The 18093-nt window shown below is 39.0% G+C and overlaps 1 protein-coding gene across 1 annotated transcript; it reads right to left on the reverse strand.

Annotated features, from left to right (window-relative positions):
- Positions 1 to 5397: 5397 nt before the first annotated feature.
- dysf (neuronal PAS domain protein dysfusion) lies at positions 5398 to 17944 on the reverse strand. Its single transcript, XM_014354726.2, has 12 exons — positions 17919 to 17944; positions 16698 to 16879; positions 11072 to 11130; positions 10355 to 10444; positions 9007 to 9186; positions 8760 to 8944; positions 8170 to 8276; positions 7945 to 8098; positions 7472 to 7838; positions 7072 to 7269; positions 6490 to 6975; positions 5398 to 5820 (listed from the first exon to the last, which is right to left on the reverse strand). Exons 1-12 carry the CDS (start codon positions 17927 to 17929, stop codon positions 5398 to 5400), a joined length of 2442 nt encoding a protein of 813 aa, XP_014210212.2. The 5' UTR covers positions 17930 to 17944.
- Positions 17945 to 18093: the final 149 nt, after the last annotated feature.

Raw genomic sequence — 18093 nt, forward strand, 5'->3', positions numbered from 1 at the left:
ATGTTATCATGTACCCAAATAAAAGCGCGTAGATGACAAAAAATGTTTTACAAGTTTTGTGGCGTTTGCAATCGAAGAGTATGGCACAACACGAGAAAAAAATATACCATCACAAACAGAGAAGTTATACTTGATCAACAATTTTATGAATTTGCGTGCGTGTACAATAACGGACGAGTTAATATTACCCAAAGTTTTGCATAAATAACTTTTATTAAACAACATTAATCACAACTAATCACAGCTATCATAAGAAACCAGTCCTTATGTATCTAAGACATGGGTCACAACGAATCAATGATTGAAAAAATAGATGTTAATGTATAATATATATTTATTTATGTGTCAAAACTATATTTATATAATTAACTTACCTTGGCTATTTATATGTAAACGTATAAAAAAGAATATTTATTACATTCTTGATTACTAACACTTTCCTAGGTACTTATAAAGAATATATATATATATATATATATATATATATATATATATATATATATATATGCATCTGAAAATGTTAAAGCTTTAAAAAGCTCCGAGGTTATCGTACACAAACGCACCCTACGCTTCACAATCATGCACACATATACCAATACGCCAATGATTTGAAATGAGATAAATACGTGGGGCGAGGGGTGAGAAGAAGAAAAATGATGTATTACGTGAAAGAATAATAAAGCGAGAAAAAAAAAGGTTAAAAAATATAAATAAACATTGATACGTTGATATTGGTACGATAACATGCATATGATACATGAGATATTCATAATAATTAAAACAAAAATGAAATGAAAAAAAAAGTTGTATAAAATACCATTGTTTTTACAGTCTGTGTTTATATACGTGGTTTACATTATCACCAATTTAAGATTAATTAACGGAGAAAAAAAATCGCTATTAAGGAAACGATGGTTATTTAAATAAAATAATAAAAAGTATGCGCGGCAGCAGTACGACGAGCAATCGATGTGTAGTATAATAAGTAAAGTAAAAAAAAATAAACAAACGAAATATTTGTAGTCACCGAGTGTTTTACAAAAACAAAAAATATCACGATGAAACGTTAAAAACTATAAATATCGCGAGTGGGCTACAAAGAGTGCATTTCTAAAATGTATAACGATAAAATAATTTTTAAACAAAATCGCGTGACAATGATGACGGTTACGAGAAAGTTTATTGTGTTCTGCGCGTGAAGCGGGTTTGGCGATGGACACATGCCGATTTTTTCCGATAGACGACGAAAGAGATTACCTAAAAAGATTACGAAAAAAAAAATAAAATAAAATAAGAAAAAAAATTTGCTCTTTGCGATGATTATCAGAAACATAATATAAATGTAAAACAATTTACAAATAGTATAAACAGACATAAATATAAAGAAAATAAAGTAAAAATAAAAGCACACGAGTTGTACTATTTATACACGAGAAAGCGTTTTTACGAAATGAATGACGAATGAAAAAAAAAAAACTATCAGCTATTATTTGTATAACGAAATTAATAGTTAAAATACCTATGAAACGAGCATATATACATGCGCATAAAATAAAAAATCATCTATGTCGAAAAAAAAACATAATGTCGATTATTTTGCTTTTTTTAACTTATTTACTTTTTGTTTCTGCAATTTTACGCGCATTGTTGTCTTGCTCGTCTTTTATTTTCTCATACGGATTACGGGAACCACATGAATACACACACACGCACACAAATCAAATCACATTTACACACATGACGTATACTTTTTTCAAGCGTATAAGAGCTTTTAAGAAAGCTCGATATTTTTTGGAAAAAAAAAAAGGTACAACGCCACGGAGTATACATGCTTCATGAAAAAAAATTTGTAAAAGTAGCGAGCAAATATTGTGGCGTAAGAAAATAAAGTTTGCGCTAACACGAGCAAAAAATGAATTAAAAGACGGCTCTTTGCTCTGCTATTGTGTACATAAATACATACATATAGGTATACATACAAGGGATGAAAAAGAAAGCGAACGCTACGAGAAAGAGCAGGGAAGGAGCGCTAGAATTTTTATTAAAAAAAATTTTTTTTTATGAACCGTTTGTGCGAGGTTCGAACAAAACTTGTCACTATGCTTGTAGTCCACACACCTTTGGAAATTAAATCATACACGCTTTGTTTCGGTCCATTCGAATGCTCAACCTTTATCGGTAAACAATGCATTTTCGAGATGACGAAGCACTTTGTATGGACTCGTGTACTTGATCAGTATTTCTATGAAGATGTATCCCTAAGTTGGTTTGTATTAAAAAGAGGAAGGAGAAAAAAAAATCAATGTACTTAAATTAAGCGACGTACAAGTGAGATTAATATAATCATTTATAAAACGAGGGGCGGATAGCGGTTGAGAAGATAAATATAATTCACTTTTCGTGTTTGCAACAGTATTTTTTATTGCGATAAAATTAAAATGGCTTGACAGTGTTGTATTGATTTTTGTTTGTTTTGTACAATTGATCTATTAATCGACGTTTGGTAAAAAAAAAAAAAAAAAAATAGCAGCGAGCGCTTAATTTTTTTTTTCTTTTTACATATAATATAAATCTGGTAAGAGAAAAAGACGTGTGTTGTATAGATCTGAGCAGCGCATCTGCAGCATATAATAATAATAATAATAATATCGCCGATCGTATTGTCATTTAGTTTAATCGAAATCTCATTCGATCGTTATGTTATTTGTACAAATTGGTGATGAGTGTATCTATATATACATATACAATGAGTATAGAATTTATATTTATTTATACATAATTATTTTGATGGTCTACATATAGTCTATGATATATTTAGATTGTTTACAAGAAAAAAAAAATAATAATAAATAAAAGAGGGGAAAAATTTCATGATACGGTGCAATGATTGACACAACATACCGCGGTGCGGTTGTTTGAATCGAAATGATCACATGATTTATGAATTAAAGAAACCCCGTGTATTGCTGCAAAGACCATGAATTTTGAATAAGCGTGTTATACTTGGATGTAAAAATTGCAAAAAAAAAAAAAAAAAAAAAAAAAAAAGAGAGAGAGAAAGAGAAAAAAATACACCAACATACACGTCGCATAGCATGTCGATTTAAATACAATTACGTACATTAGGACGAGATTTGACAGAGTTACGAGCGCATTGCGCAGCTGGAGAAGAAAACAAAACGTTTGGTGGCACATTTCGTTCTCTTATCAAAGACTAACGACGCATTAGCATATATTATACATATACATTGTACACGAAGCGATTGATTCTGAGGTGGCAACACTGAAAACGACAGAAACAAAAAGAAAAAAAAAAAAAAAAAAAAAAAAAAAAAAGAAGAATAGTCCTCCGCTCGTCAAAGATAATTTTTTTATCGTTCAGCAAATGCTTTCCTGTATGATTAATCAAGACTATCGATGTATCGAAAAAAATTTGGTACCTATATGTAGAAAAAAAAAAAATTATAAAAAAAGAATCGAGGATACTTCAGTGCGAAGGAATTTGATGATAAAAGCTAAGGTTGTCGCGCTTGAAAAGGGCGATAACCTTTCGAGTGTGCATGTGTGTTGGTTGAATGCAAAAGCGTTCGTGTGTTGTGTGTTCAATAGAAAAAACTTGGGTGTATTATAAAAAAAAAAAAAAGAATTAATTTATTAATAATTACATGTATGAAGAGCGCGATGAATATTATAAAAGTATTGAGTAGAGAGAACGATAAAAAAAACTGTGACAGCGCACGTGGGGACTTTTCTTTTTCCTTTTTTTTTCTTTTTTACGAAGATATATATGCCATGAGTAATATGTTGTATAGTATTAATAGTGTAAGACAAAGATTTGGCGAGCAGATTTAAGGTTTGGCGAGGGAGAGAGAGAGACAGAGAAGCTTATTTAAACAAACATCGACGTTCATAAGTTTTACGTACAATAAATGTATAAATATAAATTTGGCCTTAATACCACAATTTGTTTCCTTTTAATTCTAATGATTTTGAATTGACAAAAAAAATGTTACATAATTGATGCATATAATATATTTAAAAAATGGAATACACTGCACGTTTTTAATTCAAACGCTTAAATGATGCACTGATGAAGTTTACATTTGAGAGTTTCGGATGTTTTTTGTACGCCCAGATTATCTGAATGCTTACGATGAAACTAAAGCTCACACAAATTTTAAGTATCGTAGGAACAATCTTCATTAACAATACTGTACTGGTGTTTTTTAATATTTATGGTAATGGACACTCGAATGTAAATGCAGTATAATTTAAAACATCTCATAAAAATTTTTTTACTAAGAAAAACCTTAAAAAAAATTGCATGTAGCTGTGGCTTTGCTAACTGAAAGTACAAACAACACACGTAGTCTTCTCGTTGAGAAACTAAAATAATAATTTTTTTTTTTTTTTCTCTTTACTGTCACCTTGGCTTAACTGTATGACACATCTACTATAGTATCACGCCTCGAGTAAAGGCTGATGCTGAAGAATAATTATTACACTTTATTTTATAATCACACATTTTTTCCTATCAATAATTATTATTTCTTTACAAATTGGCAACTATTTATCTACACGGAATTAATACAACCATCAAATCAAGAATTTTTTATTGTCATTCAGGGTATTATTTTGACATGTATTTTTGCATCTCCATTCATCAAACGAATTACATTTAAATTGATTAATTAAAAAATAAGTTCAAGAGACAATACCGGCAAAATGACAACCAAAAAATCAAGATGGATCAGACTTGCGAGGATCGAATTTTCACGGCACTAAGAATCTATATTACAATAACCACTCCACTACAACAAATATCACACTAAGAGAAAAAAAAATTAGTGGGAACAACGAAACCCACAAAGTTTGATTTGTCACTGATACTTTTTTCAAGTGATTAATGACTTGTTTTACAATTCATGGTTTTTTTTTTGTTTTTGTTATTCTATATACACAAAATGAAAAAACGATCAAAACAAACACTTTGTTTTGCAGTATCACGAACTAATTTTCAATTTTCACGGAAAAAAAAGAAAAAAAGCTTTTCCTTTGTACACACAGAGATGGCAATGATCAAAATACATTGCGCACGGAGTAAGAAAACTCTTTTTCCAGCTTTTGGCTCCGAGCACCAATTTTTCAGCTTTGAACTACACGCAGGTCAAAGAGAGATGAAAAAACTATAACCGAAAAAAAAGGCTGCAGACGCATAAAAATAAGGAACGACGAGAAGTAAGTGGTAAAAACACTACGACGTTATACACACGCGCAAACAAACGAAAAATATAGCACGACGATGTTATTATTAATAAAAATAATAATAAAAGATAAAAGATAAAAATAAAAGTAATAATAATAGTAATAAATTAATAAATAACTAGCCTGCTCGGCTCACTTGGCATAGTCCCGATGGCCGCTCGCCTCGGCGTGGAAATTCTTCTTCCTCGGCAGCTGCAGCGTTATGGGCTGGACCTCCTGCAAGGCCGGCCGCCTCGGCTCGAGGTAACCGGCCACGGGCGAGACGAGGCCCGACGAGCTACTGTTGCGAAAGGTGAGGACGCGTAAGTTGGGCACATGCTGCTCGCCAGGCCAGTCGAAGTTGAAGACCGAGGCAGGTGTCTCGGGGGTACGGTGCTCGGACGAGTCGTCGGCGGGATCGGCCGGCGTCGTTGGCGTCGTTATGTACGGGCTGAGCTCCTGGTGCACGACGTCCGGTACCCTCTGCAGCCCGCAGTCCGACCATATCGCCTGGGCCCCTCCGGCCACTGGTATCGACACCGCGGAGTTCCCACCGGCCGGGCTCGTCCACTGCTCCTGCGTTCGTTTTATCATTTTTTTTTTTTTTTTTTTTTTTTTTCATCCTTACGATATTTCATATTTATTTGGATTCAATCGGGGTTTTTTAGCCATACGACTGTTTTACAAAAGTATCCGTGGTGCATTAGTGTTTACTACATTTTTGAAAAATGTACGTCTACAACTCGATTGCGAGGAGGCTTCGTGTGTGTTCTCATGCCACAACCGGATGATTTCAATGCGGACGAGTTTCATCGAAAATATCAAACCTTACCTCCAACTCGTTTATCTTATCGAACAATTCAATATACCTCTGTTATGAGTGCCGTACAAGAGAATTGAGGTGTAATATAAAACAAAAAACAAAAAAAAAGATTCACGTACAGGCTATACTTTGTTCGTACCCATGTCTGTCCAGTCACGGCTTTTTCTACTAATCGGTGAAATCAAAGCAGACACATTCTACTTTATTTTTTTGTAGTCGCGGTTAAACGAATGGACTGCACCGTAGGAGTTTTGAAAGAGCACGAGTGAGATCAAAATGGTACTTAATACTTAAAAACTCGAACTAAATTGTATTTAAAATAATGGCAATGTAGGAAAGAAAATTTTGTTTTCGGGTAAACCAATGTGTAAGATTATTCGTTCTTGAAAAAAAAAAAAAAACGAAATAAATAAAGCTCTCACCATGTGGTGTAGAGCGAGATGGTGGTGGTGGTGGTGGTGGTGTGGCGAGTCATCGGTATTGGTGGCAAGGCACGGGTGTTCATCGGCGCCCGGCTGGCCCGTGGCTTTGGCCTGATGGTGGAGCAAGAGAAACGACGAGTGCCGCTTCTGCGGGTGAACGGCGTGATGTGGCGACGGTCCTCCCCCGTACATGTGGGCCGGCTCCGGGGGCGCCGGATTGTGCCCAAGTTTGTCCAAATCGACGATGTTGTACTTGAGGCCACCGTTGTTGCCGTCCGGGCTGGGTGCCATTACCGGTGACATTTGTTGGTGGTGCTGTTGCGGCGACAGCGACGCTTGCTGTTGGTGATGGTGTTGGTGGTGGTGTCGTTGCGGCGATTGCTGTCCAGAGAGGTAGTGGGAGAGCGCCTTGCTGTTCGGACGTAAGTAGGGCACGCTCGACGGTATGGACGAGCCACGGTTCGGGCTCTTGTTGTTGTGCTCGACCTGACCATCGATTTATGCGAGGGATTGATGAAAAAGGAAAAAAAAAAAAAAAAAAACCACTTATATTTAAATATACACGTGTATAAATATACTCACAACCGGCAAATGGGCCTTGCACGGGCAGTACTCCCCACTGGTGTTGGGGCAGTGGTGCATGAGGTGTCGCTCGTGGTGTGGCTCGGGCGCGCTGTTGTTGATGGACATGTCGACAGGCTCGGCGGTCTCGGTCTCCGGTCCGTGAACCGATGGGTGATTTCGCGGTGGCCCTCGATGAACGCTTGCGTCGCTGTACACCTACGTGAACATACACACGCGCGATATATACGATCAGGTGTACCGTATCAAGTGGACTTTTGATCATTTGGTGTTTTCTGTTTTTCTTTCAATCGAGACACGACTTGCAAATTCAATACCTACTATATACATCACACCTATATGCATGTCACGATAAAAACTAAAAAATCAATGGAAAGTAAAAAAAAAAAAAAAAAAAGACCTCAGCAGGTTCCTGCTTGACGTGCGTGCGTTCCTTGGACCAGGGGGCGACGACGTGCCCATCGTCCATCGGCTGGTGGTACGGTGACATTCCAAGCTCGGGTATGTCGTGCTGCTGCGAATTGTAAGGTAAACTCGGGAGCAGGTGTGGCCTGCCGTTGTTGTAGTCCGACGTCGCTTCGGTACTGTAAGGGACCATGTCCGCGTGCGGCAGATGAGGGACCGGTTGCTGGGGGGCTTGGGTTGGCGTTGGCTGAGACGACGCGGTAATAGGCAGACTAGTCGGACACACGCCGTACGTGAACTTTGTCTGCGACGAATACTGATACAGCCAGGAACTGGCGCGCAATATTTCAGCCTCTTTTTCACTGGAACGAACCATTTTCATGGATTTTTTTTTTTTTTTTCATCCACTTGAATATATTTACCGGAGGGTAAAATGAGCTGTGAAAAAAGAAAAAATGAAAAACTCACCTTAATACTTGATTGGTACAAACGATAATAGGATGCTGGCACTCTTCGGACGTGTCCTTGACTTGTAAAACGCAATGAATCCAAAACCACCGACCAGAACGACTCTGTAGCCTTAGCAGGGCCGTTGCCGATCTTTCCTGATCGGACTGTACAACTGAGAGAGCAAAAAGTCGTAGGGGTGAAATTTTTGTCTAACAACATTGACAATCGTAATGTCCGGTCTACCTGTTTGGTGCTTGCAGTACGCGGTACGTATACTATCCCAATGGAGAAGGTTATACCAGGAGACACCGACGAGCTCCGAACGACTATATTCCATATGGCTTTCGGCGCTGTGAATATTATTTGTAATGTTTGCTTTTTTTCTTTTTAATTACAATGTCTTGAAAAAAAAAAAAAAAAAAAAAAAAAAAATACAATTTTCATTGAATAATTTGTTGATGAACCGACAAGTACGATTCTTTTGTCATTCTTCGATCAAGAAAGTTTTTTCGATTTTTCGCTATAACTTTACATTATAGAGATTGAAACACAAAAAAATACATATTTCTTCAAGTATTTAGTTGGGTCGTTGTTCTTGTGTTAGCGATGCACTTTTATGACTACTTCAGCGCACAACTTGAAAAAATAATTAAAAAAACATGTAAAATATTAACTGCCCAACAAAATACTTAAAAAAAAAAAAAAACCAAACATATTTTTGAAGAAGAGCAGTTTTCGTACAAGATGCAATTGTCATTATTTTGAAAATCCATGAAAAAAAAAAAAAAAAAAAAAAAAAAGAAAGAAAGAAAATCCAGTAAGGGTTGTCTCACGTTTTGTCGATGTGCAGGTATTTCATGTCCATCGAGTGTATCGTCGTGAAGATATTCGTCGCGCCCTGCACGACGCTCTCCCGCGTTTCGGGCAAAACGACCGGGGTACACGACGCCAAAAACACCGACTCGTTGCGATTGCAGAGCGGCACGAACGGCAAGTAATGCCCTTCTACCAGTACGACCTGTCGTTTTGAAAACCAACGTCACTTGGGGAAAATCAATAACGGGCGGTTGTGGCTGTTACCTTTTGATCCCCGAAACGGAGCTGCCGGCGCGAGTTCCGCGACACGTTTATGCGGCAGAGGAACAATCGCCGGTCGTCGCTCGAGCTCGGCACGCTCCTAGCCAACTGGTTCTGTATAACCATGTGGTCTTGCTTGTCCACGACATCGTAAACGCTGTCCCCGTGGATCAGTAGGTCCTCCTGCGCGTACAATTATTATTACTTTTTTTTTTTTTTTTTTTTTTTTTTTAATTTATTTATTTCACCTCACTCGTTGCGATTTCATCGTCATTCGAGCACAAACGAGGGTGTAAGTACTTTTACTAAAAAATTTTGTGCAAGGATATTGTAAAAATCCACGTCGAAAAAGAAGGAAAACGAAAAAAAAAATAAAAAAATAATAGAAGTATTTTTAAAACGTTTGGTTGGCTTTTTTTTATCTCTTGGGTGTAAAAATCTTTCATATCGCAACGAGGATAATGCAATCTAATCAAGGCAAATTTAGTACCGGCACTACAATTTAAAAGTATACTCGTCGCGTCTTGATTGCCCGGCCACGCGCTCGCAGCTGTAGATGTGCATTTGCCATATGCAACGCTACATTTCAAGGTACAGAGGGACACGAAGCACGCTCATAAAATACTTTTGGAAAATTATTTGTTTCTTTTTTTTTTTTACACCTCACCAAAGTACTATGATTAAAACTGCCAACCGCAATAAATACAATACTGACATCCCCCCCTCCCCCCGAGGGGTGTAATATTAAAACCATTGCATAATTAAAAATAACAAACACCACCGAGAGTTGCTTCGTGCTATCCCCGAGGTGCATCGCGCTCTAGGATTTTAAATCTCGCTCGCGCGATTAATTTCAGTCGGCGGCTATTAACTCCGCAAATCGTTTCGCATACGGCGTGAAGCGCGTGCATTCAATGATACGCGTATCGCACACGCGCATAAGCGAGTTCGTCCCGTTTTAAAAATCATCGTTATTTATGGCATTGGCCGTCGTAATTGAAATATTGATAATTGCAGCGGGTCCGCTGAATAGCCATTGAACTTTCAGGACCTTTATTCGCCCGAAACATGCGGTAGCTTTTGAAACGATACTTTTATGTATAACTCTGTAAAATCATAAAAAAAAAATAAAAAAAACAAGTAATAAAAGTACGGAAAATGCAAACTTTACGGATAACACGCACGACTCGTCTTAATAGTTAAAATAATTATCTTTAAAGCTCGTAAAAGCGAAAAAAAGAAATCGTATGTGTGCACATTTCTTTTTTTTTTTTTTTTTTTTGCACGTAACGATTATCTTGGCTGTGCCGTTTGCCAGGCGTTGGTTATCATTACTATGTGGTTGTATTACCATCGAGTGTCCCAGGTACTCGGCAGCATTTTCCGATATGTACAGCAGCTTGCCCTGTTGAGTCATCATCATGATGAAGCCGGACATGGCCTGAAAAGTATAGATCAGAGGACTCTCGTTGGTGTGCTAGTTTTTTCTTTTTTTTTCTTTTTCGAGGTCAACAAATAAAATGAAAATACAGAGAGCCTATAGACGCCCACGCGACGGGACATGGGACGCAAGAGGACAAGCGGCATACATTGGCGTGCAATGGCAGAAGCTATGATAGCGAGAGGGCAGGGGTGAGGGGATGGAGGCAAGGAGGAAAAAGACGGTAAAAATTTTACCGAGCGTCATTAAAGAGATACAGAAAAAAATAAAATCAACATACGGGAGGGAAATAAAACGCGTCAAAGTGGAACGATACTGTTATCGTGATGGTTTTCCGGAGGAGCAAAGAGAGAGAGAGAGAGAAAGGAGCGTTGGGGGTATTTTCCTTTGTTTTGTTTGTTTTACTTACTGGTTTTACGGGCCTTTTGGGCTTGGGTACATGTCCTCGAGAGCAGCGTTTAAATTAACAACCAAACTTATTGTTGGACAAGATAAAAGTTGATTGTTTTTTTTTTTTCTTTATTCAAGACACTTACTTTCGACTGTTTCGTGTGTCTTTGATATAATATGTAAGAGAAAGCCCGATCATAGTTAGTTTATACTGTTTGGAAAAGAAAAAGCGCTCACCTTTGAGAATCCAATGTTGGGTGTTGGCATGCCTGTGGATTCGTGGTCGTTTTTTAACACTGCAAACAAAAAACAATCCAAAAATTAATATACGAGAAATATACATTTTGTCCCTCGCTGTTACAACCCAAGTGACCTACAGCAGCTTATTTCTCGTAACGTATCGTCAAAGAGGTAACGAGAGAGTTTGTCGCTGTATAGGGATCTAATTTTCCAAGTATTCGCCCTCAGCGTCGGATCTGGTCAATAATATTGCTTTCGACTGCTTTTTTCTTCCCATCCCCAACTCACGGCGCAATACGCGAGTCAAAAGTTCTTTTTTTTTTTTCCCTCTTCCACAAGCATAATGGCCCCCGCGGATGAGTCGTAGAAAACTCGAGTACTGTAACGATCCTTTCCACCAAAATTATACCCCCTGCTTTATATGGTGGGTACATCGTCATTACGTACCAAACAAAACATTTCAGCGCAAAAAACAACCAGCACACTCTTTTTGCCGCTAAACAAACGTCACGATCTCACGCAAAAAGGTTCGGTTGCCCCCACGCGCTTATAAAAAAAAAAAAAAAAAAAAAAATCCCACAACCCCATAGCTCTCTCTCGAATAATCATGTCATCCAACAAAGAGAACAGAGAGCGGTAGAGTTGTTGGGAGAGAGAGAGAGAGAGAGAGAGAGAGAGAGCAAAGGCTCTATTAAGATATCGGTTTATTTTCCCACGGAAAAAGCAGCCCATGGATACGTGATGCATGTATGTGGTATATACACCCTCTCTCGATCCTTATAACCACCCCCCCGGCTCTGTCGTCTACATTACTACTGCGAGTATAGGGTACACATACACATGATACACGCGTATACGTGTACGTGTATATGTTCCTCGGAAAGTACAAGTATACGATGAGCTAGGTAAGGTATTAATCATCGAATTTCGGCCAATCTGAGGGAAGAGTAGCTGAATGGATGATGATTGGTCGCGCAAAGCGGGGGCAAAGGCGCCGCTCTGCCGGCCGGGGTCCCGGAGGCCGTGTGTGCATCGACTCGACCATATACATACCTGTATACTTATATATACACTCGGGTATACGCTATAGTAGTTGTATAATAGTAATAGTAGCAGTAGTATGTATAGGTATAAATATATAGTGTTATCCCATCCGCGAGCTTATATACATACGTTTGTGTAGACAGAGGTTTACATGTCCCGTAAAAACGGATATAATATCTATCTGTCACTCTCTGCATATTTTTTTTTTTTTTTTTTTTTTTTTTTTTTTTTTTTTTTTTTTTTCGCCGACGTTTAAGGATGTGTATCTATACACGTACAATTAGGGTGAGTTGTGAAAAAAAAAATAATAATAATTAGCGCTCGTTCGACACATTCTCCCATACAATATTAGCTCTCCACCCCCTCAGATATAAGTTATACGTATAGGTGTGTGTGTATATCATACGCAAGAATGAAAAAACAAATACAACGCCTTGTTATATATATCATAGTCTCCGGTATTTGTGATGGAGGGTATACACAATATCTCTATGAGTAGTATATAAATATGTATAGTGTACAAGATTAAAAGAGCGACCGAGTGAACGCGGGTGTACATTGTAACTATGTGTGTATAAATATATATCACATATTTCGGTATGTGGGGGAGAGATAGCACCGTCGTATCTATATCTTATATATGTTTATAAATAGGATTAGTAGTAGTAGTAGTAGTAGTAGTGGTAGTGGTAAAAAGTAAGTACATATAAGTTATAACGTTGTACGCGAGCAACAGCCCCTATATATGTGTATATACGTAAAAATACGTATACACATATCATGAGAGAGAGAGCCCCTTTGCCCCCCTTCCCCTTGCCAGCGCCTCGTATGTGGGAGCGAAGGAGAGAAGTAAGGGAACGAGAGAGAGAGAGAGAGAGAGGTGGGGGAGTATGGGTTACAGGAGCGTGAGAGTGTTGTTGCAGAGGCCGAGAGGTCAGCGGATCACCCGGAACTCGCGCTTAGGACTCGCTCTCTCTCTCTCTCTCTCATTCGCTGTAGGTACAAGGCACACACACACATATAGGTACTCGGACGGACCTCGCAGGGTTCGAATGCTCTCTCTCTCTCTCTCTCTCTCTTTCGTTGCTGTACTCTCTCCGATGCTTGCTCCGAGCGGTTAACTTTGCCTCCCTCGCGACCGCCGGCGCGCGCGCGCGCGCTTCATGTGTATATATACAGATAAAAAAAGAGAGAGAGAGAGAGAGTCCTTGCTATGGCTTCTCGCCTCATCCTCATCCTCATGCTCCTTTTGCTCTGTACTTCTTCTTCTTCTTCTTCTTCTTACGTCTTACCTTCCTTGGAGTGAGAGAGTGAGAGAGAGGGAGGGAGGGAGGCTCTGTGCGCTTCTTTTCTCGTACCTTATGCCTTTTATCTCAACTCGTTCGCTCTCCTGCGACGACGACGAGATGAGAGCGCCTGCACGGGAGGGGCGAGGGACACCACCGGAGGAGGATACTTTTTGCGCTCGAGCTTTTCTTTTCCCTGCCTCATCCTCATCGAGCTTATAAACAATGACCGCCTAAGTAGTGGAGGATCCCTCTCTCTCTCTCTCTCTCTCTCTCTCTTTCCCCCGGATTATAGTGGCGTCGAACTTTAGGCCTGGCGCTCTCGACTCCTCCTCTACTATACCTTTATATGTATGTATATACATACCTTATACTCGTCGGATCTCTATGTCGGGGGGAAAACATAAAGGGTGGATGGGGGATGGGGGGGGGCACTGGTGTCCGAGAGCCCGTACGTGCTGGACCTTCTTTTCTTTTTACTCCCGACGCTATTTCGTTCTCCCCCAGAGAGAGATTGATGGCAAGATTAATACATTTTAATGTGATTCGCTGAAAAATCGGTGACGCGTTATCATTATCGTGGTATGATGTTCATTGTTGTTGTTGTTGCTGTTGTTGAAGATTATTGTAATTAACTTGGGGGATAAAAGGATATATATTATTGTATTGTACGAGTGATTGCGTCGAAAAAAAAAAAAACTTTGAGTTATCGAGACACACCTGTATGTAGGACAGTCATTTTTATCTCTCATTTTTTTCTGTTACGTTCAAAACCTTGGAATTTAGAGACAAATTGAAAATAATGTTTGAAATCGGTACTAAAATGCTTCAAAAGACTGTAAACACCGTAAGCGGGGTATACAATTTTAAAAATAAAAAAAAATATTTTGGTATTTTATTTCAAAATTTTACTACACTTTTTCGGTAAAGCTTTATCTAAACAGCATAGTTTTATTACCAGTTCTAGACTTTTACAGCGTCGCAAAAGAATTTAAATGTTTTCGAAATTCAATCGTTTTATGCGACAATAAAGATCGTATGACTACTGACAGCTATTTCATGAAAAAAAAAAAAAAAAAAAAAAAAAATTGCCAGCGTTTTTTTTGAAATTATACATTAGCCGGTTAAGGAAAGAAATATTCGGTTCCGTTAAACATTTATCTCGCAGTGAGCAATTATCCAAAGATTCCCAAGCCCGAGGGTCCAAAATGCTTTGGATGACTATAGGAAGCTGCATGGAAGGAAGAGTAGCGCGCTAAAGACTCATCCCAAAAGGAGGATGAGAACACGGAGTGAGGAGGTCACTCCACTCGGAGACTTTGTAAAACGCTTACGTCATTATTTTACAGGCATTACGTTTATTTACTTTTATTTTTTTTTTTCTCTCTCCATTTTTCTTTTTTTTTCCGTGTACAATTCGCAAAGCGCGGTTTCGCTAATCACGCGAAATTGCGCCTTTCCCAGCTTGACGCCGATAAATACTGTGATTAGGGTTGATAATTATAGGCACGCGCGCCCGGGATAAGAGACTCACTGTGTAAAGAGCAATCGTGCCGGGCTCGCTAACGTTGAATTTTCTATGATTATGTTACGCGTTTTTGTGGAAACGAAATATTTATATTTTTTTCAAGGTATCATTAACGCTTGCGCACATTTTTTGTGAAACAAGCTTATTTTTTTTCTTCTCTTTGCAATACTTTTAAACAAAAAAAAAAAAAAAAAAAAACAAAAAAAAGTTCGAAACGTTATTGCAAGAACAATGATTAGGAAACTACAATGGTTTCAGACTCGAGTAAGGATAAAAAAAAAGTTACTGTACGCGTGTGTCCGAATGAAAACATTTTTTAGATTTGTAAAACCCAACTCAGAGTATCAGCCTAAATTGTCAAATGATAAAAATTGCTTGAAAAATGTCGAAATCGGTATTGAATAATTTTTTTTTTATTTAAACATTTTTTTTATCATCTTTAGTGATTATTGTTGATTAAAAGATCCTATTATGCCATTCTCAGAGGCACAAACTGCAAAACACATGGGTACATGTTTGTTTTTTCCCCAACTTTTCGTGTCATTTAATTGACAACAAACGCAAAAAAAGAGGAGACATTGACAAATGTGCCCCGATGAGATTACAAAGGGAATTGAGGAACCAGCAGCCGAGGGAGTTGGGCGCGCGGGTCCTGCATGAATCGGTCGTGCGAAAAACCGTGCCACAACGCGGTCAGCTGCGCTTAGATACTCGTGTATGTGTTTACAAAGGCCTCGCGCCCAGCTGTTCCAAATGTTGTCCGAGAGTATACCTACTTGGCTTACTTACTTTCTTTCTAGGGAGTAAGATCCGTCATGATTTTTGACTAGTTAATTTTTTTTTTTTTTTAACACGATTCACTTTATTCGTAAAAAATTGCAACACGTTGTGTATATATAAAAAAAACTAAACATTTGTTTTTCAAGCAATCCTTATATGAGTTAAAGTGAGCAAAAAAAAAAAACTTTTAATTGGATTACTTAACGTAAGAGCAATTATTTACTCGGACATTTTGGTAAATGAAGAAACACGAGGGTGCCCGATATACATACGGGCCCACTCAATACTGTATAGGCCATTTCCCACGGTACGCGTGTCCCACGCCACGTGCCGACACACACATTTTGAACAATCGATGCCATTTAATTCGTTGACGCGAATATTGTCACCTTTCTCCGTATCAGTGGTTTTTGTGTACCTATAAGTGTATTTTATCTGCAGAAGCATCAGGTCTGGCGATTCCCGTCGAAATACCCAGTAGGTAGTGATTTTGTTGTTTCCATTGAAACAAATTTTTAAAAAGTATACAAACAAAAAGTGTGAAACGTGTAACAATAACTTTTTCAACGTTAGGTACAACACGTCATTGGATTTGGAAAAAATGGACAAATCCCGACGAGCCGTCTTACCATACTCGGACCACATCTACTTGAGATTAGATGCCGACTGACAAATGTTTTAAAAAAGTGTACAAACAAAAGTGTGAAACGTGCAACAATAATTATGTCAATGGTAGGTATAACACGTCATTGGATTTATAAAAAAAAAAAAAAAAATCCAGACGAGCCGTCTTACCATACTCGGACTACATCTACTTGAGACTAGACGCTGACTGACAAACGTTTGTACACACTCGTCAAAAAACGCGAGTAGAAGAAAAAAAACATCTCACGTCACAGCAACAAACAGAGGAATTAACAAATTTGGTTTTGAAAAAAGAAAAAAAAAAACAAAAAGAGAGAGAGAGCAAAAGAGATGATCTTACCGTGTTGGAAGTAATTTGCCTTTCTGAGAAAGACACAGACGAGCGCCATCAGCTGTAGCTGCGAGAGCCGCTGTCGCGTGGAGGGCGGTAGCGGCAGGAGATCTCTCAGGTTCGCGATCTCCGCGTTTATCAGGTCCCTTCGCAATTTGCTCGCACCTTTCGTCGATTTGCTCGCATCTATCCTTCAAATGGGCACACGCGGTTATTCCTCGTCTCTTTCCTTCCTCTCCTTCTTCGCTCCAAACGACACACACGCGCGTTTTTTTTTTTGTTTTTGTTTTTTCTCTTTAGGTCCAGCCACTAAAACTACCCCCCTTTGTTTACGTTTGAATGGAAAACTGATTTTTTGATCGCTGTATCGGTCGATTATCCGAAGAGGCGATGGACACACGACATCGTATCCACGCGATGAAGAGATAACATTACGGTTGAAAAAAAAAAAAAAAAAAAAAAAAACTACAAATTTACGATATGTATACACACTTAAATGCGGTGTACATTGTAAAAATGAAAATAAGTGTCTTTAGGCGGAGCCGTGCGAGTACGGCTTATCATTACATTTAATGGAGATTGAACGGCAATTTTCGTCGATTGTTGTTATTATAGGCGCATACCTCGCGAAAGTCATGATTACGCCTCGTGTACGCACGTTATTTTTTATTTTATTTCATTTTTTATTTTCCAATAGTAAACAAAAATCGGTTTCGAGATCGATCGACGAAAATCGTGCCAAAAAATGCTCATCACGTAGGTATCAATAAACGGCGTACTTACGAAAGATCGTCCTGTAATTGTTGCAAAGCATCAACTTAAAAATCGTGTCACTCGGGATCCACAGCGATACACCGATCGAACCATGCGATCGTCGCATCGAAGCACCCAAACTCGCCGGTGTTGTACGAACAACCACCCCCGTCCCGTTCAACGGGCGCGAAAGGGATGGGGGAGAGGTGATGGCACGATCCGCTATGCACTTTTTCGGCACACCACAAAATAAGTCCAAAGCAACAAAGAGCACGTTTTTTTCGGGGGGTTGGAGGGGGTGGCTGGACCTCAAAGAGGAGTAAAAAGCATGGGAGGGGGGGTGGGGGTGATCGACCCGTCCTTTGCCGATCATTCTTCGGTCATCGATCACACGATTCACTGTGTGTAAGTGTAAGTATGTGTGTGTGTGTGTGTGTGTGTGAGTATGTGAAAGCACACCATACCGGTCACACTTACCGATTGAACATATTTCGCCGGGCCAACGGCGTAACGGATGGCAGAGGCGGCAGGGGCTTTGGCGCCAACGGGGATGGACAACATTAGCGGCCGATGAGTGAACGACTGCCGGCGTTGCAAGATAAACTGCTCCGGCCTGCCACGCGGGTAACAGCGGTACATCCGGGTCGGCTGC

Source organism: Copidosoma floridanum, unplaced genomic scaffold (assembly GCF_036245765.1).
Source record: "Copidosoma floridanum isolate Cflo_tuat_1 unplaced genomic scaffold, Cflo_Japanese_pri ptg000013l, whole genome shotgun sequence".
NCBI classification, from domain to species: domain Eukaryota; kingdom Metazoa; phylum Arthropoda; class Insecta; order Hymenoptera; family Encyrtidae; genus Copidosoma; species Copidosoma floridanum.

Coding starts and splice junctions, on each gene's coding strand:
- dysf (XM_014354726.2), bottom strand. Junction 9,187..10,354: donor AGTACCTGGGACACTCGATG/GTAATACAACCA, acceptor TTGTACGCGCAG/GAGGACCTACTGATCCACGG. Junction 6,976..7,071: donor GCAAGGCCCATTTGCCGGTT/GTGAGTATATTT, acceptor ATCGATGGTCAG/GTCGAGCACAACAACAAGAG.